At 46.6% G+C, this 23,548-nt stretch overlaps 1 protein-coding gene across 5 annotated transcripts in view; it reads right to left on the reverse strand.

Moving 5' to 3' along the window:
* The window catches only part of LOC311129103 (voltage-dependent L-type calcium channel subunit beta-4-like), a gene marked incomplete at both ends in the record, with an annotated part of 77,344 nt that overhangs the window by 48,263 nt on the left and 5,533 nt on the right, over positions 1-23,548 (reverse strand). For 2 of the 5 annotated variants that reach the window (XM_084161387.1, XM_084161386.1), the window contains one exon: positions 15,463-15,507. The exons of the other annotated variants lie outside the window; for them this stretch is intronic. In XM_084161387.1, the coding sequence (XP_084017513.1) occupies positions 15,463-15,507 (45 nt within the window). Of the gene's footprint in view, positions 1-15,462; positions 15,508-23,548 lie in introns of those variants that run through there. 5 annotated transcript variants of the gene reach the window in all.

Genomic DNA, 23,548 nt, shown 5'->3' on the forward strand with positions numbered 1-23,548 from the left:
CCACCTCTCCTCTCCACTCTTAACCTCTCCTCTACTCTCAACCTAACCTCCACCTCTCTTCTCCACTCTCAACCTAACCTCCACCTCTCCTCTACTCTCAACCTAACCTCCACCTCTCCTATCCACTCTTAACCTAACAACCTCTCCACCTCCACCTCTCCTCTCAACCTAACCTCCACCTCTCCTATCCACTTTTAACCTAACCTCCACCTCCACCTCTCCTCTACTCTCAACCTAACCTCCACCTCTCCTCTCCGCTCTTAACCTAACCTCCACCTCTCCACTCTTAACCTAACCTCCACTTCTCCACTCTTAGCCTAACATCCACCTCTCCACCTCCACCTCTCCTCTACTCTCAACCTAACCTCCACCTCTCCTAACCACTCTTAACCTAACCTCCATCTCTCCTCTCCACTTAACCTAACCTCCACCTCTCCTCTCCACTCTTAATGTAACCTCCTCCTCTCCACTCTTAACCTAACCTCCACCTCTCCTCTCCACTCTTAACCTAACCTCCACCTCTCCTCTCCACTCTTAACCTCCACCTCTCCTCTACTCTCAACCTAACCTCCACCTCACCTCTCCACTCTTAACCTAACCTCCACCTCTCCTCTACTCTCAACCTAATCTCCACCTCTCCTCTCCTCTCCACTCTCAGCCTAACCTCCACCTCTCCTCTCCACTCTTAAACTAACCTCCACCTCTCCTCTACACTCTTAACCTAACCTCCACCTCTACTCTCCTCTTAACCTAACCTCCACCTCTCCACTCTTAACCTCCACCTCTCCTCTACTCTCAACCTAACCTCCACCTCTCCTCTCCACTCTTAACCTAACCTCCACCTCTCCTCTCCACTCTTGACCTAAACACCACCTCTCCTCTCCACTCTTAACCTCCACCTGTCCTCTACTCTCAACCTAACCTCCACCTCTCCTCTACTCTCAACATAACCTCCACCTCTCCTCTCAACCTAACCTCCACCTCTTCTCTCCACTCTTAACCTAACCTCCACCTCTCCTCTCCACTCTTAACCTCCACCTCTCCTCTACTCTCAACCTAACCTCCACCTCTCCTTTCAACCTAACCTCCACCTCTCCACTCTTAACCTAACCTCCACCTCACCTCTCCTCTCCACTCTTAACCTCCACCTCTCCTCTACTCTACTCTCAACCTAATCTCCACCTCTCCTCTCCTCTCCACTCTCAGCCTAACCTCCACCTCTCCTCTCCACTCTTAAACTAACCTCCACCTCTCCTCTACACTCTTAACCTAACCTCCACCTCTCCTCTCCTCTTAACCTAACCTCCACCTCTCCACTCTTAACCTCCACCTCTCCTCTACTCTCAACCTAACCTCCACCTCTCCTCTCCACTCTTAACCTAACCTCCACCTCTCCTCTCCACTCTTGACCTAAACACCACCTCTCCTCTCCACTCTTAACCTCCACCTGTCCTCTACTCTCAACCTAACCTCCACCTCTCCTCTACTCTCAACATAACCTCCACCTCTCCTCTCAACCTAACCTCCACCTCTTCTCTCCACTCTTAACCTAACCTCCACCTCTCCTCTCCACTCTTAACCTCCACCTCTCCTCTACTCTCAACCTAACCTCCACCTCTCCATTCAACCTAACCTCCACCTCTCCACTCTTAACCTAACCTCCACCTCACCTCTCCACTCTTAACCTCCACCTCTCCTCTACTCTCAACCTAACCTCCACCTCTCCTCTCAACCTAACCTCCACCTCTTCTCTCCACTCTTAACCTAACCGCCACCTCTCCTCTCCACTCTTAACCTAACCTCCACCTCTCCAATCTTAACCTAACCTCCACCTCTCCTCTACTCTCAACCTAACCTCCACCTCTCCTCTCCACTCTTAACCTAACCTCCACCTCTCCTCTCCACTCTCAACCTAACCTCCGCCTCTCCTCTACTCTCAACCTAACCTCCACCTCTCCTCTACTCTCAACCTAACCTCCACCTCTCCTCTCCACTCTTAACCTAACCTCCACCTCTCCTCTACACTCTTAACCTAACTTTCACCTCTCCTCTACTCTTAACCTAACCTCCACCTCTCATATCCACTTTTAACCTAACCTCCACCTCTCCTCTCCACTCTTAACCTCCACCTCTCTTCTACTCTCAACCTAACCTCCACCTCTCCTCTCCACGCTTAACCTAAACTCCACCTCTCCTATCCACTCTCAACCTAACCTCCACCTCTCCTCTCCACTCTTAACCTAACCTCCACCTCTCCTCTCCACTCTCAACCTCCACCTCTCCTCTACTCTCAACCTAACCTCCACCTCTCCTCTCCACTCTCAACCTAACCTCCACCTCTCCTCTACTCTCAACCTAACCTCCACCTCTCCGATCCACTCTTAACCTAACCACCTCTCCACCTCCACCTCTCCTCTACTCTCAACCTAACCTCCACCTCTCCTATCCACTTTTAACCTAACCTCCACCTCTCCACCTCCACCTCTCCTCTACTCTCAACCTAACCTCCACCTCTCCTCTCCGCTCTTAACCTAACCTCCACCTCTCCTCTCTGCTCTTAACCTAACCTCCACTTCTCCACTCTTAGCCTAACATCCACCTCTCCACCTCCACCTCTCCTCTACTCTCAACCTAACCTCCACCTCTCCTAACCACTCTTAACCTAACCTCCATCTCTCCTCTCCTCTCCACTTAACCTAACCTCCACCTCTCCTCTCCTCTCCACTCTTAACCTAACCTCCACCTCTCCTCTCCACTCTTAACCTAACCTCCTCCTCTCCACTCTTAACCTAACCTCCACATCTCCTCTCCACTCAACCTAACCTCCACCTCTCCTCTCCACTCTTAACCTAACCTCCACCTCTCCTCTCCACTCTTAACCTCCACCTCTCCTCTCCACTCTTAACCTCCACCTCTCCTCTACTCTCAACCTAACCTCCACCTCTCCTCTCCACTCTTAACCTAACCTCCACTTCTCCTCTCCACTCTTAACCTAACCTCCACCTCTCCTCTACACTCTTAACCTAACCTCCACCTCTCCTCTCCTCTTAACCTAACCTCCACCTCTCCTCTCCGCTCTTAACCTAACCTCCACCTCTCCTCTCCGCTCTTAACCTAACCTCCACCTCTCCTCTCTGCTCTTAACCTAACCTCCACTTCTCCCCTCTTAGCCTAACCACCACCTCTCCACCTCCACTCTACTCTCAACCTAACCTCCACCTCTCCTAACCACTTTTAACCTAACCTCCACCTCTCCTCTCAACCTAACCTCTACCTCTCCTCTCCACTCTTACCCTAACCTCCACCTCTCCTCTCCACTCTTAACCTAACCTCCTCCTCTCCTCTCCACTCTTAACCTAACCTCCTCCTCTCCACTCTTAACCTAACCTCCACCTCTCCTCTCCACTCTTAACCTAACCTCCACCTCTCCTCTCCACTCTTAACCTAACCTCCACATCTCCTCTCCACTCTTAACCCAACCTCCACCTCTCCTCTACTCTCAACCTAACCTCCACCTCTCCTCTCCATTCTTAACCTAACCTCCACCTCTCCTCTACACTCTTAACCTAACCTCCACCTCTCCTCTACTCTTAAACTAACCTCCACCTCTCCTCTCCACCTCTCCTCTACTCTCAACCTAACCTCCACCTCTCCTCTCCACTCTTAACCTAACCTCCACCTCTCCTCTACTCTCAACCTAACCTCCACCTCTCCTCTCCGCTCTTAACCTAACCTCCACCTCTCCTCTCTGCTCTTAACCTAACCTCCACCTCTCCACTCTTAACCTAACCTCCACTTCTCCACTCTTAGCCTAACCTCCACCTCTCCACCTCCACCTCTCCTCTACTCTCAACCTACCTCCACCTCTCCTCTCCACTTTTAACCTAACCTCCACCTCTCCACTCTTAACCTAACCTCCATCTCTCCTCTCCACTCTTAACCTAACCTCCACCTCACCTCTCCTTTCCACTCAACCTAACCTCCAGCTCTCCTCTCCACTCTTAACCTCCACCTCTCCTCTACTCTCAACCTAACCTCCACCTCTCCTCTACTCTCAACCTAACCTCCACCTCTCCTCTACTCTCAACCTAACCTCCACCTCTCCACTCCTCTCCACTCTTAACCCAACCTCCACCTCTCCTCTACTCTCAACCTAACCTCCACCTCTCCTCTCCACTCTTAACCTAACCTCCACCTCTCCTCTATACTCTTAACCTATCCTCCATCTCTCCTCTACTCTTAACCTAACCTCCACCTCTCCTATCCACTCTTAACCTAACCTCCACCTCTCCTCTCAACCTAACCTCCACCTCTCCTCTACTCTCAACCTAACCTCCACCTCTCCTCTCCACTCTTAACCTAACCTCCATCTCTCCTCTCCACTCTTAACCTAACCTCCACCTCTCCTCTCCACTCTTAACCTAACCTCCACCTCTCCTCTCTTAACCTAACCTCCACCTCTCCACTCTTAACCTAACCTCCACCTCTCCACCTCCACCTCTCCTCTACTCTCAACCTACCTCCACCTCTCCTCTCCACTTTTAACCTAACCTCCACCTCTCCACTCTTAACCTAACCTCCATCTCTCCTCTCCACTCTTATCCTAACCTCCTCCTCTCCACTCTTAACCTAACCTCCACCTCTCCTCTCCACTCAACCTAACCTCCAGCTCTCCTCTCCACTCTTAACCTCCACCTCTCCTCTACTCTCAACCTAACCTCCACCTCTCCTCTCCGCTCTTAACCTAACCTCCACCTCTCCTCTCTGCTCTTAACCTAACCTCCACCTCTCCACTCTTAACCTAACCTCCACTTCTCCACTCTTAGCCTAACCTCCACCTCTCCACCTCCACCTCTCCTCTACTCTCAACCTAACCTCCACCTCTCCTCTACTCTCAACCTAACCTCCACCTCTCCTCTACTCTCAACCTAACCTCCACCTCTCCTCTACTCTCAACCTAACCTCCACCTCTCCACTCCTCTCCACTCTTAACCCAACCTCCACCTCTCCTCTACTCTCAACCTAACCTCCACCTCTCCTCTCCACTCTTAACCTAACCTCCACCTCTCCTCTATACTCTTAACCTATCCTCCATCTCTCCTCTATACTCTTAACCTATCCTCCATCTCTCCTCTACTCTTAACCTAACCTCCACCTCTCCTATCCACTCTTAACCTAACCTCCACCTCTCCTCTCAACCTAACCTCCACCTCTCCTCTACTCTCAACCTAACCTCCACCTCTCCTCTCCACTCTTAACCTAACCTCCACCTCTCCTCTCCACTCTTAACCTAACCTCCACCTCTCCTCTCCACTCTTAACCTAACCTCCACCTCTCCTCTCTTAACCTAACCTCCACCTCTCCACTCTTAACCTAACCTCCACCTCTCCACTCTTAACCTAACCTCCACCTCTCCACTCTTAACCTAACCTCCACCTCTCCTCTCCACTCTTAACCTAACCTCCACCTCACCTCTCCTCTCCACTCAACCTAACCTCCAGCTCTCCTCTCCACTCTTAACCTCCACCTCTACTCTCAACCTAACCTCCACCTCTCCTATCCACTTTTAACCTAACCTCCACCTCTCCACCTCCACCTCTCCTCTACTCTCAACCTAACCTCCACCTCTCCTCTCCGCTCTTAACCTAACCTCCACCTCTCCTCTCTGCTCTTAACCTAACCTCCACTTCTCCACTCTTAGCCTAACATCCACCTCTCCACCTCCACCTCTCCTCTACTCTCAACCTAACCTCCACCTCTCCTAACCACTCTTAACCTAACCTCCATCTCTCCTCTCCTCTCCACTTAACCTAACCTCCACCTCTCCTCTCCACTCTTAACCTAATCTCCACCTCTCCTCTCCACTCTTAACCTAACCTCCTCCTCTCCACTCTTAACCTAACCTCCACATCTCCTCTCCACTCAACCTAACCTCCACCTCTCCTCTCCACTCTTAACCTAACCTCCACCTCTCCTCTCCACTCTTAACCTCCACCTCTCCTCTCCACTCTTAACCTCCACCTCTCCTCTACTCTCAACCTAACCTCCACCTCTCCTCTCCACTCTTAACCTAACCTCCACTTCTCCTCTCCACTCTTAACCTAACCTCCACCTCTCCTCTACACTCTTAACCTAACCTCCACCTCTCCTCTCCTCTTAACCTAACCTCCACCTCTCCTCTCCGCTCTTAACCTAACCTCCACCTCTCCTCTCTGCTCTTAACCTAACCTCCACTTCTCCCCTCTTAGCCTAACCACCACCTCTCCACCTCCACCTCTCCTCTACTCTCAACCTAACCTCCACCTCTCCTAACCACTTTTAACCTAACCTCCACCTCTCCTCTCAACCTAACCTCTACCTCTCCTCTCCACTCTTACCCTAACCTCCACCTCTCCTCTCCACTCTTAACCTAACCTCCTCCTCTCCTCTCCACTCTTAACCTAACCTCCACCTCTCCTCTCCACTCTTAACCTAACCTCCACCTCTCCTCTCCACTCTTAACCTAACCTCCACATCTCCTCTCCACTCTTAACCCAACCTCCACCTCTCCTCTACTCTCAACCTAACCTCCACCTCTCCTCTCCATTCTTAACCTAACCTCCACCTCTCCTCTACACTCTTAACCTAACCTCCACCTCTCCTCTACTCTTAAACTAACCTCCACCTCTCCTCTCCACCTCTCCTCTACTCTCAACCTAACCTCCACCTCTCCTCTCCACTCTTAACCTAACCTCCACCTCTCCTCTCTGCTCTTAACCTAACCTCCACCTCTCCACTCTTAACCTAACCTCCACTTCTCCACTCTTAGCCTAACCTCCACCTCTCCACCTCCACCTCTCCTCTACTCTCAACCTACCTCCACCTCTCCTCTCCACTTTTAACCTAACCTCCACCTCTCCACTCTTAACCTAACCTCCATCTCTCCTCTCCACTCTTAACCTAACCTCCACCTCACCTCTCCTCTCCACTCAACCTAACCTCCAGCTCTCCTCTCCACTCTTAACCTCCACCTCTCCTCTACTCTCAACCTAACCTCCACCTCTCCTCTACTCTCAACCTAACCTCCACCTCTCCTCTACTCTCAACCTAACCTCCACCTCTCCTCTACTCTCAACCTAACCTCCACCTCTCCACTCCTCTCCACTCTTAACCCAACCTCCACCTCTCCTCTACTCTCAACCTAACCTCCACCTCTCCTCTCCACTCTTAACCTAACCTCCACCTCTCCTCTATACTCTTAACCTATCCTCCATCTCTCCTCTACTCTTAACCTAACCTCCACCTCTCCTATCCACTCTTAACCTAACCTCCACCTCTCCTCTCAACCTAACCTCCACCTCTCCTCTACTCTCAACCTAACCTCCACCTCTCCTCTCCACTCTTAACCTAACCTCCATCTCTCCTCTCCACTCTTAACCTAACCTCCACCTCTCCTCTCCACTCTTAACCTAACCTCCACCTCTCCTCTCTTAACCTAACCTCCACCTCTCCACTCTTAACCTAACCTCCACCTCTCCACCTCCACCTCTCCTCTACTCTCAACCTACCTCCACCTCTCCTCTCCACTTTTAACCTAACCTCCACCTCTCCACTCTTAACCTAACCTCCATCTCTCCTCTCCACTCTTATCCTAACCTCCTCCTCTCCACTCTTAACCTAACCTCCACCTCTCCTCTCCTCTCCACTCAACCTAACCTCCAGCTCTCCTCTCCACTCTTAACCTCCACCTCTCCTCTACTCTCAACCTAACCTCCACCTCTCCTCTCCGCTCTTAACCTAACCTCCACCTCTCCTCTCTGCTCTTAACCTAACCTCCACCTCTCCACTCTTAACCTAACCTCCACTTCTCCACTCTTAGCCTAACCTCCACCTCTCCACCTCCACCTCTCCTCTACTCTCAACCTAACCTCCACCTCTCCTCTACTCTCAACCTAACCTCCACCTCTCCTCTACTCTCAACCTAACCTCCACCTCTCCTCTACTCTCAACCTAACCTCCACCTCTCCACTCCTCTCCACTCTTAACCCAACCTCCACCTCTCCTCTACTCTCAACCTAACCTCCACCTCTCCTCTCCACTCTTAACCTAACCTCCACCTCTCCTCTATACTCTTAACCTATCCTCCATCTCTCCTCTATACTCTTAACCTATCCTCCATCTCTCCTCTACTCTTAACCTAACCTCCACCTCTCCTATCCACTCTTAACCTAACCTCCACCTCTCCTCTCAACCTAACCTCCACCTCTCCTCTACTCTCAACCTAACCTCCACCTCTCCTCTCCACTCTTAACCTAACCTCCACCTCTCCTCTCCACTCTTAACCTAACCTCCACCTCTCCTCTCCACTCTTAACCTAACCTCCACCTCTCCTCTCTTAACCTAACCTCCACCTCTCCACTCTTAACCTAACCTCCACCTCTCCACTCTTAACCTAACCTCCACCTCTCCACTCTTAACCTAACCTCCACCTCTCCTCTCCACTCTTAACCTAACCTCCACCTCACCTCTCCTCTCCACTCAACCTAACCTCCAGCTCTCCTCTCCACTCTTAACCTCCACCTCTCCTCTACTCTCAACCTAACCTCCACCTCTCCTCTACTCTCAACCTAACCTCCACCTCTCCTCTACTCTCAACCTAACCTCCACCTCTCCACTCCTCTCCACTCTTAACCTAACCTCCACCTCTCCTCTCCACTCAACCTAACCTCCACCTCTCCTCTACTCTCAACCTAACCTCCACCTCTCCTCTCCACTCTTAACCTAACCTCCACCTCTCCTCTCCACTCTTAACCTAACCTCCTCCTCTCCACTCTTAACCTAACCTCCACCTCTCCTCTCCTCTCCACTCTTAACCTAACCTCCACCTCTCCTCTCCACTCTTAACCTAACCTCCACCTCACCTCTCCTCTCCACTCTTAACCTAACCTCCACCTCTCCACTCTTAACCTAACCTCCACCTCTCCTCTCCTCTCCACTCTTAACCTAACCTCCACCTCTCCTCTCCACTCTTAACCTGACCTCCACCTCTCCTCTCCACTCTTAACCTAACCTCCCCCATCCTCTGGTACAAGCCTAGTGGACCACACTGCAATCTACATGCCTCTTCTCAACTGCTGAAATGTGAAGATCTAGCAGGTAAATTCTCCACTGACTACATGGGTCCAGGGTACAGCTTTGCTACTGCCATCCAACTGAAGATAGTATTAGAATATATGAGAAAGATACGATTCATTTGGATAAGACAAAATAAATAAATCTAACATGGTCACTAAACTCATCTTAAATATAATAATAGTAAATCATTCACAAAAGGACCAACACTACCATCTAAGATTAATCATCTTCCTCAGACATACATTTAGGCAGCAATGTGTTTCTATAGTGGTATTTCTATGTGGTTCAGCAGAAAGAGGAGGGTTTTCTTCAACATCATTCACGGAATTCACAGTCAGCCGATCACTCCACTTTGGAACACATTAGACCAGGCAGCCAGCTGGTCTGTCTTACCATTACTGGAGAGGATGGGGGAGACGCAGCTATACTGGGGGAGACTGAGAGGGGATGTGGAGAGAGACTCCACCATACTGGAGGAGGATGAGAGGGCGGGAGGATCGGGGAGAGACTTAGCTATACTGGGGGTGGATAGACAGACAGACAGACACATATAGCTGTGCATAAGCTCACGGGAGCAGAGAAACATGCTTACAAAGGGTTGCTTGACATGAGGAGTTACACATTATGTATTGCTTTACAATATGCCCTATCCACCAATGTATTCTCCCGGAATAGCACTTCCCTTTGCGCAACAATCCTAACCAATTACAATCCAGACCAACTTTCACAGTGGAACGAATGCTTTGCTTTATTCCATTTTTTGTGATAGAGCATCCATGATCCTACAATTGAAGCACAAATATGTTTGATGGCCTAAGTGTTATCATTGTGGTCAAGGATGACCCTCCCACATGAAAAAATACTAAAGTTTACTATAGAATACTACAGTACTTGCTATAGAATTCTATAGTAAACTGTAGTATACTGTAGAATACCATACTACACACTGTAGCATCCCTCGATCATGGGTAGTACTTACTATAGAATGTTGTAGTACACTGTAGAATACTATTGTAAATACTACAGTTTTATCTGGAAAAAAACACTGTAGTAAATACTACAGTAATGTTTGTAAAAACACACTACAGTCCGCAAAAACACTACACTTTTTAAACTATAGTTCTGTAAATACTACAGTATTTAATTTTCATATACCCTGCCCATTCCCTTCCCCCATATTGCAATTTGTGCCACCCATAAGTGAGAAACCTACAGTACAGTGGGGAACAAAAGTATTTAGTCAGCCACCAATTGTGCAAGTTCTCCCACTTAAAAAGATGAGAGAGGCCTGTAGTTTTCATCATAGGTACACGTCAACTATGACAGACAAATTGAGGAAAAAAAATCCAGAAAATCACATTGTAGGATTTTTAATGAATTTATTTGCAAATTATGGTGGAAAATAAGTATTTGGTCACCTACAAACAAGCAAGATTTCTGGCTCTCACAGACCTGTAACTTCTTCTTTAAGAGGCTCCTCTGTCCTCCACTCGTTACCTGTATTAATGGCACCTGTTTGAACTTGTTATCAGTATGAAAGACACCTGTCCACAACCTCAAACAGTCACACTCCAAACTCCACTATGGCCAAGACCAAAGAGCTGTCAAAGGACACCAGAAACAAAATTGTAGACCTGCACCAGGCTGGGAAAACTGAATATGCAATAGGTAAGCAGCTTGGTTTGAAGAAATCAACTGTGGGAGCAATTATTAGGAAATGGAAGACATACAAGACCACTGATAATCTCCCTCGATCTGGGGCTCCACGCAAGATCTCACCTCGTGGGGTCAAAATGATCACAAGAACGGTGAGCAGAAATCCCAGAACCACACGGGGGGACCTAGTGAATGACCTGCAGAGAGCTGGGACCAAAGTAACAAAGCCTACCATCAGTAACACACTACACCGCCAGGGACTCAAATCCTGCAGTGCCAGACGTGTCCCCCTGCTTAAGCCAGTACATGTCCAGGCCCGTCTGAAGTTTGCTAGAGTGCATTTGGATGATCCAGAAGAGGATTGGGAGAATGTCATATGGTCAGATGAAACCAAAATATAACTTTTTGGTAAAAACTCAACTCGTCGTGTTTGGAGGACAAAGAATGCTGAGTTGCATCCAAAGAACACCATACCTACTGTGAAGCATGGGGGTGGAAACATCATGCTTTGGGGCTGTTTTTCTGCAAAGGGACCAGGACGACTGATCCGTGTAAAGGAAAGAATGAATGGGGCCATGTATCGTGAGATTTTGAGTGAAAACCTCCTTCCATCAGCAAGGGCATTGAAGATGAAACGTGGCTGGGTCTTTCAGCATGACAATGATCCCAAACACACCGCCCGGGCAACGAAGGAGTGGCTTCGTAAGAAGCATTTCAAGGTCCTGGAGTGGCCTAGCCAGTCTCCAGATCTCAACCCCATAGAAAATCTTTGGAGGGAGTTGAAAGTCCGTGTTGCCCAGCGACAGCCCCAAAACATCACTGCTCTAGAGGAGATCTGCATGGAGGAATGGGCCAAAATACCAGCAACAGTGTGTGAAAACCTTGTGAAGACTTACAGAAAACGTTTGACCTGTGTCATTGCCAACAAAGGGTATATAACAAAGTATTGAGAAACTTTTGTTATTGACCAAATACTTATTTTCCACCATAATTTGCAAATAAATTCATTAAAAATCCTACAATGTGATTTTCTGGATTTGTTTTTCTCATTTTGTCTGTCATAGTTGACGTGTACCTATGATGAAAATTACAGGCCTCTCTCATCTTTTTAAGTGGGAGAACTTGCACAATTGGTGGCTGACTAAATACTTTTTTTCCCCACTGTACATGCCAAGTATAGACCATATTGGTTCCCTACAGGTTATTGAAAAAAGCAGAAGTGCAGAACTATCCGTTCAGACCCCAGTCCTACCTACCTACCTCCTGGTTGTAGTATCTTATCACATACATCTCCTCCCAGAACTTAATCAAATACGCACAATTTTTATAAATATGAGATTAGTAAATACTCTACCACAAAGTAACTACTGTATGATATGACAAATGTTAGTAAATATACTATATATACAGTTATGGAAAATTTGCTATTTTAGTATTTCTCCAGTAGGATTCCTGAAGGAGAAAGCCTCCACTTTTATATCAAAGATAATAAAAACAAAAATACTACAGTAATGTCCACAAAAACACTACAGTATAGTACAGTCTGCAAAAACACTACAGTGAATACTATAGTATTTATACCATAGTATACTATAGTATTTTTTCATGTGGGCTCCCTCTGAGCAAGACCGTGGAATGTAAAGAACTTGTGAATCCACTGTAAGACAATATTCATGAGGTATAATGAATATGTATACCAGATATCAATGACGTGTCATGAAAAAATTGGAAAGCAAGTCTTCCATCCACCACCACCTTCATTGGTCAAGGAAATAATTCCACTGAACCAAAAGGTACAGGAAAACTGGAGCATCATCTGTCACTTACAAAACATCACAAATATGCAGAGGATAATGAGAAACCAAGTCCAGGAGAACAAAACAAGGGTATCTTGGGAAGATTGTAAATATCCAAGACTGAAAAAAACATTGAATTCAACCAGTGAGGCAGTTATGTAATGATTAATGCTTCCAGGACAATATTTTCAGGCATGGGAATCTTTCCATTAATACAAATAACTGTTATTTACTACCTCATTATGAAATAAATCCATAAATACGGGACAGTAAAGAAAGCCAAATGAGGCCACCACACCTTTATTATGTACACTGTCACTGCGCTTCATGTTGGTTCAAAACAATAAACGGTATTTCTGCTTGGGAACCATCATAAGAGGGACCTGCCAGTCTGTGTGTCACCCCTACGTAAGACATTGACTGATCAACAAAGCAAACCAGCCAGCAGTTCCACAGGAGGGAACTCGTTTGACCTTGTTGCTACAATGTAAGTATTCTTGAAGCCAAACTCACACTACTTTTGTGAATATGGGTCAAAAGAGACTACAAAGGAATAGAAGATTAGAACAATAAATGTGATATCTGCTGGCGCCTCTTCACACAAGGGAGGGAGAAGTGTTCGTCGGAGGCATGCCATGATGACACACTTTAAAACGTTCCTAAAATGACTGTAGTGGCACAAAAAGTCAGCCGCCACACCCCTCCCACCACTTCCAACACTGACACACTACTAGGTCACTATTGAGGCAGTTATCTATGTCAAGGAAGCTGGACTTGAGTCCATCAGGACACACTCAAGACTTATCTGCCTGGGAGTGCCCCGTCCTCTGCTCCAGCTCCTATCTGATCCCAGTCGGTCTGAAGCTCTCAGAGCACCACTCACGGGCTCTCTCTCTCTCTCTGTCTATCTACCAATACAATGATCCATCCTGGATCACCTCATATCCTGGATCACCTCATATCCTGGATCACCTCATATCCTGGATCACTTTATTACTAAAGACGTCATAGCCATAGTTAGTTTCTTAGATGTACAGTATATTTACTAACATTGTTCAAATATCATACAGTAGTTTCTTTGTGGTAGAGTATTTACTAATCTCGTATTTACTAAAATTGTGCGTACTTGCGTCAGATGCTCGATTAAGTTCTGGGAGGAGATGTATGTGATAAGATAGTAGAACCAGGAGCAGAAGCAGGGCGGTGGCTCAACCCCCTTTGCTCTGCAAGTCTATGGGCCAAATGTCCCTTCCCCTTTGGAAATTCGAAAGACGCTCACACCTGCTAAATCATGATTTGTCCTTCTAATCAGTGACTAAAAACTAGCGCACCAGAACAACTGTTGCTCGTAATTGTTCGCATCAAAAAGTATTTTGACAGATGTTACAATATCCTTTATGTTACATAGTAAGTACTTAATCTCTCGTGGACAGACTAACATTGGTCAAAGACAAAGCATTTGACAGGTGACAGTGTCTGAGGACTGAGTACAGAAGATAACTGTGGTACCTTAACTGTCATAGTGCCAGATGATATGAATGATCCATCGCCCCTTAAACAGGATGGACCTCCATCTATTTAAAGCTGGAATCCTTAATGGTGAAACTGCCACGTCCGTTTGCGATATTACAACAACAAAGAAATTACTGCAAACAACAAACAGTTTTTTTCCCTTCGGACATCATTGCAGACGTGACAGAACAGCAGCATGCCAGTATATGTACTGCAAACATTTTTTTTTATTGATGCGTGACGCTCCCCCAGCACTCCCCACCTCTGCTTTGTCTACAAAACCAAAAAAATAACAACGTTTGTGGGGCGGACAGTGGCGCTGTTTCCCCTACTGCGGATTCCATCTTTAAATGGAAACGGAAGTTTTGGGAAATGTGTTTTCCCCGTATGATGATTGCTGCTATAGCAGCCTGCTGAGTTGTGGGAAAAGTCGGATTCGTGTGTCACCATATTTGACGCATTTCCGAACGGAGCTGCAGTGCTTGGCTTGTACACACTCCAGCAAACAAAATCCTGGAACTGTTTCCTCTCCAAATGAAAAATGGCATTGGCATCTCCGACCCTGGCTGGCCCTGACTGGTGGCGCAACAGTGCACTACAGCCGATGCCCACACAAAGGGGTCAGATTTTTACCACCCTTTCTTGGGAGAAAAGTGAAGCTGGCAGATGCACTGATAAAGTCCAGAAGGGGCTACATAATGATACGTTAAGCAATCACAACCTTAAAGGGAAGGATAGGGTTCTGCTCCGCTGGCTAAACACACACACACAGCGAGAGTTACAATGTTTACTGACTAATCAGTCATCCACAGGCATGGTAGATGGTCGAGAGAGAGCCCTGTATGTCCAGATCAGTGGATGTGCAATGATATGGAATGAAGGAAGCAATGGTTCCTCTGCCTGTTCTCCTTCAGTGGCATCACACAAAGCCACACAGATAACCGTACAGAGATCCTACAGAGAACCAAGACAACCTACAGAGAACCAAGAGAACCTACAGAGAACCAAGAGAACCTACAGAGAACCAAGACAACCTACAGAGAACCAAGAGAACCTACAGAGAACCAAGAGAACCAAGAGAACCTACAGAGAACCAAGAGAACCTACAGAGAACCGTGCAGTTTGGAGGTGACAGTAACACAGACACATGCACCCCCCCCCTGCCTCTCCTCTCCCCATGGTCCACCCACCTACTCTGCCCCAACTCCACAGAGGAAACATAATATACAAGCTGAATCTCCAGCCTCCCCCAACCCTGTGTGTGTGAGTGCATGTTCAACCAGCTTCAACTAACTCTCTCTCGCTCTCTGAGAAAATAACAGCACAGTACAGGCAGTTACCACTGCTTACATGATCTACCCCTCCACCATAACCCCTTACTCACCGCCTCAGAGTCTTCGAATCCATGTAGGTACAAATTATCATACATGGAGGTTTGATATTCCAACAAGCACCTCTTGCGAATTGACAAAAATAGCAATGATGGATTGAAGCCCCAGCACCAGAGATGGAGTAACGGGGGTTACATTCCCTCTAGATAGAAAACAACACCACCAAAGCAGAAATTAGAAAAAGGTGGAGTTTCTAATTGTTCTCCTCCCTGAGCCTTGATGGTGAATTAGATGTTTCTTGCCCCTAGCTTAAAGAGTTTTCCTTATTTCCATAATAAGGCAACGCAGAGCTTCAGTTATCCTCAGATGCTGCTGTCTAAATCCAGACCTGGCATTTTATCTCCCTTCCAAACAGAGAGCAGGAGCCGTTCCTCAATCACGGGCTGATGACAAAGCAGGGAGGCAGGCTGCTGATTGGCTGCTTCATGCTCCAGTCAGCTTGGGAGAGCATTTTCACTGATGGTGAATAAGGAAATGAGAGGAAAGGAAAGGAGATGAGGGGATAGGAAAGGTAGTGGAGAGGAGGAGGGGGTCTGTAGCTTGAGAGCAGCAGTCTTTCCCCTCTACCTCTGACAGTGGTCTCTTGTATTTCTCTACCAGTGTCTAATACCCTCTGTTGTATTCTCTCCATCTCTCTCGCTTTCTCTCTTTACCTCTATCCCCCTCCCCTCTCTCTTTTTATTTTCCTCTGTCATATGGTGGCTTGCTGAAGAGGCTAGGGAGTGTGTGTTTGTGTTTGTGTGTGTGTGTGCGTGGAGATCTCCTGACCTAATCACCCAGGTTTAACGACCCCCCTCCACACACACACACACACACACACACAGTCACATCATTCACACACACAGCATCATGACATACATGAATCAATAAATATAAAATGGGATCTTGACCTATGGTGATCCTCACAGTGTTACAATACCCAGGTTCTGTGTTATTCCATCTTCATGGACCCACTGGGACCATAAAACACCCAACACGCAGTCTGCAGATTCACTAGGTCAGGGGAATTGGAAGGGATCAAAGGGTATAGAAAAATATTTAAAATCTCATGTGATATACAATTAGACATAAACCTAATTTTATTTTATAATGATGCGATATATTCATGGTATATTTTTGGTCGTTTCTGATTCAATTTTCTAGAAACATATAGATTTTCAAATAAGTGTTTCCATTTGCTTTAATGAAGTTAAATTGCAGTGAAACGGGTTCCTTTCTAAAGACATGGTAGAAGATTGGAGCAATATCGCCCTCTAGTGATGAAGAGACTTACAGCAACTGCTACTAACTGGCCATCCTCTAGTCCAGGGTTTCCCTAAATTGGTACCCCACCCCCACCCCCCGGTGCACGTTTTGGTTTTTGCCCTAGCATTACATAGCTAATTCAAATAGTCAAAGCTTGATGATGAGTTTAGTTATTTCAATCAGATGTGTAGTGCTAGGGCAAAAACCAAAATGCTCTAGTTCAGGGGTTCTTCAAGATTTTCAGTTCGAGAACAAAATGAGAAATTGACAGTCCTCCTGTGACCCAAATCATCTTCCAACGACCCAAATTAAAAAAAGAAATAATGTGTGATCACATGCCCAGGGCCCACTTTGGGTTCTGACCCATAGTTGAGAAACCCCTGCTCTAGTCTGAAAATATGAAAGATTACACCCGGACTGGTTTGAGTTTCTCCTACCCAACCCCCTTTTACGATACTGGGGAGGAAGAGGAGTGTCCATCCCTTCCACATCCCCCCACCCTCCTGTAGCTCAGTTGGTAGAGCATGGCGCTTGCAACGCCAGGGTTGTGGGTTCGATTCCCACGGGGGGCCAGTATGAAAAATGTATGCACTCACTAACTGTAAATCGCTCTGGATAAGAGTGTCTGCAAAATGACTGTAAATGTAAACCCCTAAGATCCATCCCCCCACCTCTGTGGTAAACCCCTGAGATCCATATAGCAATGGTATGAAAGCGATAATCAACTCGGGGCTCTATGCGTTCTCTGGAAAATAATGTAACCCTGTGGAAGGTCAGTTCCACCCTGCTAGAGCGTTGTGGAACACACCTTCAACGTTGTCCATTATTTTCCATAGAACGCATAGCCACTCATTGATTATACTTTACATAACACATACAGAATATAAAGAACCGCTAAAAGCACCTAGAATTTAAAATTAGAGTCGAGCTGAAAGTACAGTATTCTAAGGTGTGAGATTATGTGGCCTATGTTCAGTAGTATCTAGAAGCAGGCAGCAGAGAGCATTCGTGCACTACAGATCTCCAGGGAGAGAGACCCTGCTGCACCAAGAGCTGACACTCTGCCTGAATAGCTGACTGTACTATAATGTATTTATATCTCATCTGAATTAGGGTTCAAAATCAATTCGATTTTCAAAAGGGTAAGGATTTTGTTGTCATTGCACTCTATGAGATGTCTATGTAAGGGAGAGTGGGGTAAGTTGAACCAAAGGGGTAAGTTGAGCCACCCTTGTTTCCAGACACCATACACAAAAATAATAATTTGACCAAATATTTAGGAAGAGGTCATCATTTAATGGAGTCTGTGAAGGAAGAAACCACATGGGAAAAAGTGGTAAGCAAGTTAGGTCCAAAAAACGGATTTTCACCAAGTCAATTGAATTTATTGGTTTCATGATGCTTGTATCTAAACCAAAGTAGATACTTTTAAGATTGTTGTATACATCAGTTGGGGTCTCTATAAGCTTCAATATGAGGTCCTAAACCTAGTATGAAAGTGCATCCTTGTAGCAGTGTGGGCTAATACAGTCTAAATGTTTACCCCGGTCAACTGTAAGTGCTGTTATTGGGACGTTGAAGTGTCTAGGAGCAACAAGTAGTAGACCACACAAGCTCACAGAACGGGACCGCCAAGTGCTGAAGTGTCAGCACAATGAAATGTCAGCACAATGAAACCCACATAAAATGGGTTTCCATGGCCGAGCAGCCGCACACAAGCCTAAATTCACCATGCGCAATGCCAAGCGTCGGCTGGAGTGGTGTAAAGCTCGCTGCCATTGGACTCCGGAGCAGTGGAATCACGCTTCACCATCTGGCAGTCCGAAGGACGAATCTGGGTTTGGCGGATGCCAGGAGAACGCTACCTGCCCCAATGCATAGTGCCAATTGTAAAGTTTGGTGGAGGAGGAATAATGGTCTGGGGCTGTTTTTCATGGTTCGGGCTAGGCCCATTAGTTCCAGTGAAGGGAAATCTTAACGTTACAGCATACAATGACATTCTAGACTATTCTGTGCTTCCAACTTTGTGGCAACAGTTTGGGGAAGGCCTTTTCCTGTTTCAGCATGACAATGCCCCCGTGCACAAAGCGAGGTCCATACAAAAATGGTTTGTCGAAATCAGTGTGGAAGAACTTGATTGGCCTGCACAGAGCCCTGACCTCAACCCCATCGAACACCTTTTGGATGAATTGGAGGGTGAGGAGGGGGTAAGGAGAGGATGTGAAAGGGTGAGGATGGGGTGAGGAGAGGAGGGGAGAGGAGAGTGAGAAAGGGTGAGAAGTGGGAGAGCTGTGTCCAGAGCCTCATGAAGAAGAGACTCATGAATGAACTGTTGCAGAGTTCAACCAGGCGACCTACAAAAGAGGGATTAACCGTAGAATTCAGCTCATGGTAATCAGTTCCCTATAGCTGCGGCTGCTATAACTGAAATAAAGAAAATAGGCTAACTGGATGGCTTTGTTTAAGGCATTGTCTATGTCCCAAATGGCACCCTATTCTCTTTATAGTGCACTACTTTTGACCGGAGCCCTATGGGCCCTGATCAAAAGTAGTGCACTATGTTGGAGGGAATAGGGTGCCATTTGGGACACATACATTGTGATTTAGAAAGGCAATTAAATCTCGGGCAATATTCAGCGGATTCAGGCAAGCTTTGCTGCTTCGCTTCACCCCAAAATATGATTTATTTCAGTGGTGAATAAATGTTAAAGCCCATTCAATTAGAAGATCTACATATGAACCCTCCCGTCCCAATTCAGACAGTCATGGCTTTCACCTTGGAGCCCCAGACAAATCATTGCTGGAAGTTTCTGTCCAGTTCCTAGGATGAGATAAATGATCTCATCTCAGTGCAGAAGACCTGAAAGTGTCAGAGATTACCGGAGTCTAGTCACTACTGAATTAGGCAAAGGAGCTGCAGAGAGTAGAGAACAGTAGAGTAGTACTTTATTGATCCCATCTTTGGAAAGTGTTTTATTTTATGACTCACAGCTTGGGCAGCTTGTGAGTCACTACTTAACAGAACCAAAGACCTGATACGGAAAATGAATGTCTTTAGTACTGTAGTGTACAATCATAGAACTGGTTGGCTGTTAGACAGAGTCAGCCAGTGATGCGGATTGTGGAACTACTGTTCATTCAGTCTATGACTCAATAATACATTTACATTACATTTCAGACATTTCAGTCATTTAGCAGACGCTCTTATCCAGAGCGACTTACAGTTAGTGAGTGCATACATTATTTGTTTATACTGGCCCCCTGTGGGAATCGAACCCACAACCCTGGCGTTGCAAACGCCATGCTCTACCAACTGAGCTACATCCCTGCCGGCCATTCCCTCCCCTACCCTGGACGACGCTGGGCCAATTGTGCGCCGCCCCATGGGTCTCCCGGTCGCGGCCGGCTACGACAGAGCCTGGATTTGAACCAGGAGCTCTAGTGCCTTAGACCACTGCGCCACTCGGGAGAATACCACCTCGGGAGAATACCACCTCAGATCAACTAAAGCTGCTCTTTGAGTGATGCCAGCCTGCTACCATGGAATCACATGGGATGGGATTATCTCATAAAATACAGTATTGGTGGAACACCCCGCAAAGACACAATGTAATTTCGGTCTGTTAACAGCTGCCCGTCACCTTTTCTGTATTTCTGTATTTTCTGTATTTCTGTAGCTCAGCTGGTAGAGCACGGCGCTTGTAACACCAAGGTAGTGGGTTCAATCCCTGGGACCACCCATATACAAAAAAATGTATGCACGCATGACTGTAAGTCGCTATGGATAAAAGTGTCTGCTAAATGGCATATTATATTATTATAAAGAAGGGGGGTGTCGTGAGCTAAAAACATGCTCATGGGACAGATCCCAGACTTAGAGACACGATCAGCGTCATAGGTCAGATTGGAACACGTAGTTATTCCCATAGAACTTGAATTACTCATTGTAATTCTATGACTATCCCATCATGAAGCCAACACTGAACATCTGGCTACAGGAAGCTCACGTGCCACTGTTCAACACACCATCTGGGGGTGAGAGATGAACACATTAAAATGCTGCTGCATCGCTTGACAGTCTGAATCTTTTCACCTTTTCTATCTTTCCACCAACGTGTCCATTATCTCTCCTCTCTTTTGACTGTCTTCTCGATTCTTTGTCCTCATTCAACCTCTCAGAAACCTCTCAGAAACACTCCATCCTTCCCTCATTACTCTCAACCATCTCTCTCTCTCCCTAACACCATTCTCTCCTGTGAGGAGATTACTGTCCAAACACACAGCTCAGAGCAACCCCTGGTCTGAACAGGCTGGGGAATTGGGGACATTTTTAAGATCGCCCAAGATCTGCATCTCTTTACACTATGCCATTTTCATCCCTCCCTAACCCTAAAACCTTAAACGCCCTGGGTTTTATTTGAATCGTACCACCCACCATTGTTTATTAATTGTAATTAACGACTGAGCTGTCATAGGTCATGGCTACTGCAAAGATGGTGGATAAATGAAGATAGTTCACTCAGGCCGTTTACCATTGAAAAGAATAGTCAGTTCTGGTCTACTTAATGGGTGGGTCTCCCATAGACACCAATGCAATAGCAGCTGGGTCTGGTCTACTTAGTTCATTGACTTTCATTGAACCAGAAAAAAAACAGCGAGTGGGGTGTCTCGCTTCCTCTTCTGTCTCTGGTACTTGGCTGCCTGAGCCATGGAGCAAATTATGTAAAAAAAAGAATCATTGAGTTAATAAAGCCACATACAAACATGGTCTCTTTTTCACTTTCTTGAGTAAGGCAGCTCTAAAATGCAGGTGTTTCAGCCTAGCTCAGTGCTTTCTGTGGTGGTGGGGCAGCCAGCGGAAAATACAGAGAGTAGGGGTTGGTAATGTTCTCTAGTTGTGCCATTATTGGCTCAGTGTTCTGTCACACATGGGGAAACTACGTCACCGCAGAATCTACGGGTAGAGCTCGAAAATTGAAGACCCTTGGGTGCTGCCATAGATTTACATTGGAAGTGCCCATCCAAGAAGGCTCAAGGTCATTGGCCACAGATAAAATGGACGTCAAATCACGTTATATCTACAGTAGCTTTGATTGGACTGATCATGTCAATATCATACTTTCAAAATCTTAGCTAGCAAGGTAGACAAGCAGTCATCATCATGAATCAAGCCGACAATCTACTGGCAAATCCTTTTCAATCCTTGTCATATAAAGATAAATTATAGATAAAACGTATCGGTGCTCATCGGCCATTGGACATAAACACTACACAACAACGAGTGGTTTGGAAGGAATCAGTGGCTAACTGCAAGCGTTGCAAAGCAATCACTAGCCTACTATTCAGTGGAGAGGGTGTGTGGTCCAAGTCTGGGTTTAAGGGTGTCTTTTCCAAGCTTAAAAGGATAAACATTCACATGCAACACTGTGGGCCAGAAAAGGTTGAATACATTGGCCATGCTGTCAATCCAGAATGCTGTCAATCCAGAATGACTTCTGTCACGTTCAAAACAACTGGAAACTCGGAACTCTCAGACTTCAGTGAGTTCAAGACAACTGGGAACTCTGAAAAAAAAGAGCTCCGACTGGGAAAATACGCTTTCAACGGTCATCCAACTCGGAATTCCAAGTCAGGAACTCGGGCCTCTTTCTAGAGCTGAAGATCTGAGGATCACTGACGTCATTATTCAACCTTGTTTTTTCAGAGTTCCCAGTTGTCTGGAAAGCGCCATAAATCCAGAGAATGCCAGACTTTGATGACAAAGTTTGATGACAAAATTTGCCCACTAGAAGGACCGCCACGCCACCGTCCTGTTCAAGTGAGCACAGCACAACAAGGTAAGTCCAAAAATGTCTTGTATGCTGCTGCATAAATGATGTACAGAGAGGGAAAAAAGTATTTGATCCCCTGCTGATTTTGTACGTTTGCCCACTGACAAATAAATGATCAGTCTATAATTTTAATAGTAGGTTTATTTGAACAGTGAGAGACAAAATAACAACATAACATGGGATTAAGGTCTGGAGACTGGCTAGGCCACTCCATGACCTTAATGTGCTTCTTCTTGAGCCACTCCTTTGTTGCCTTGGCCGTGTGTTTTGGGTCATTGTCATGCTGGAATACCCATCCATGACCCATTTTCAATGCCCTGGCTGAGGGAAGGAGGTTCTCACCCAAGATTTGACGGTACATGGCCCCGTCCATCGTCCCTTTGATGCGGTGAAGTTGTCCTGTCCCTTAGCAGAAAAACACCCCCAAAACATAATGTTTCCACCTCCATGTTTGACGGTAGGAATGGTGTTCTTGGGGTCATAGGCAGCATTCCTCCTCCTCCAAACACGGCGAGTTGAGTTGATGCCAAAGAGCTCGATTTTGGTCTCATCTGACCACAACACTTTCACCCAGTTATCCTCTGAATCATTCAGATGTTCATTGGCAAACTTCATTGTGCTTTCTTGAGCAGGGGGACCTTGCGGGCGCTGCAGGATTTCAGTCCTTCACGGCGTAGTGTGTTACCAATTGTTTTCTTGGTGACTATGGTCCCAGCTGCCTTGAGATCATTGACAAGATCCTCCCGTGTAGTTCTGGGCTGATTCCTCACCGTTCTCATGATCATTGCAACTCCACGAGGTGAGATCTTGCATGGAGCCCCAGGCCGAGGGAGATTGACAGTTCTTTTGTGTTTCTTCCATTTGCGAATAAACGCACCAACTGTTGTCACCTTCTCACCAAGCTGCTTGGCGATGGTCTTGTAGCCCATTCCAGCCTTGTGTAGGTCTACAATCTTGTCCCTGACAGCCTTGGAGAGCTCTTTGGTCTTGGCCATGGTGGAGA

This window comes from Coregonus lavaretus, assembly GCF_964263955.1.
Source record: "Coregonus lavaretus genome assembly, chromosome: 5".
Taxonomy (NCBI): Eukaryota; Metazoa; Chordata; class Actinopteri; order Salmoniformes; family Salmonidae; genus Coregonus; species Coregonus lavaretus.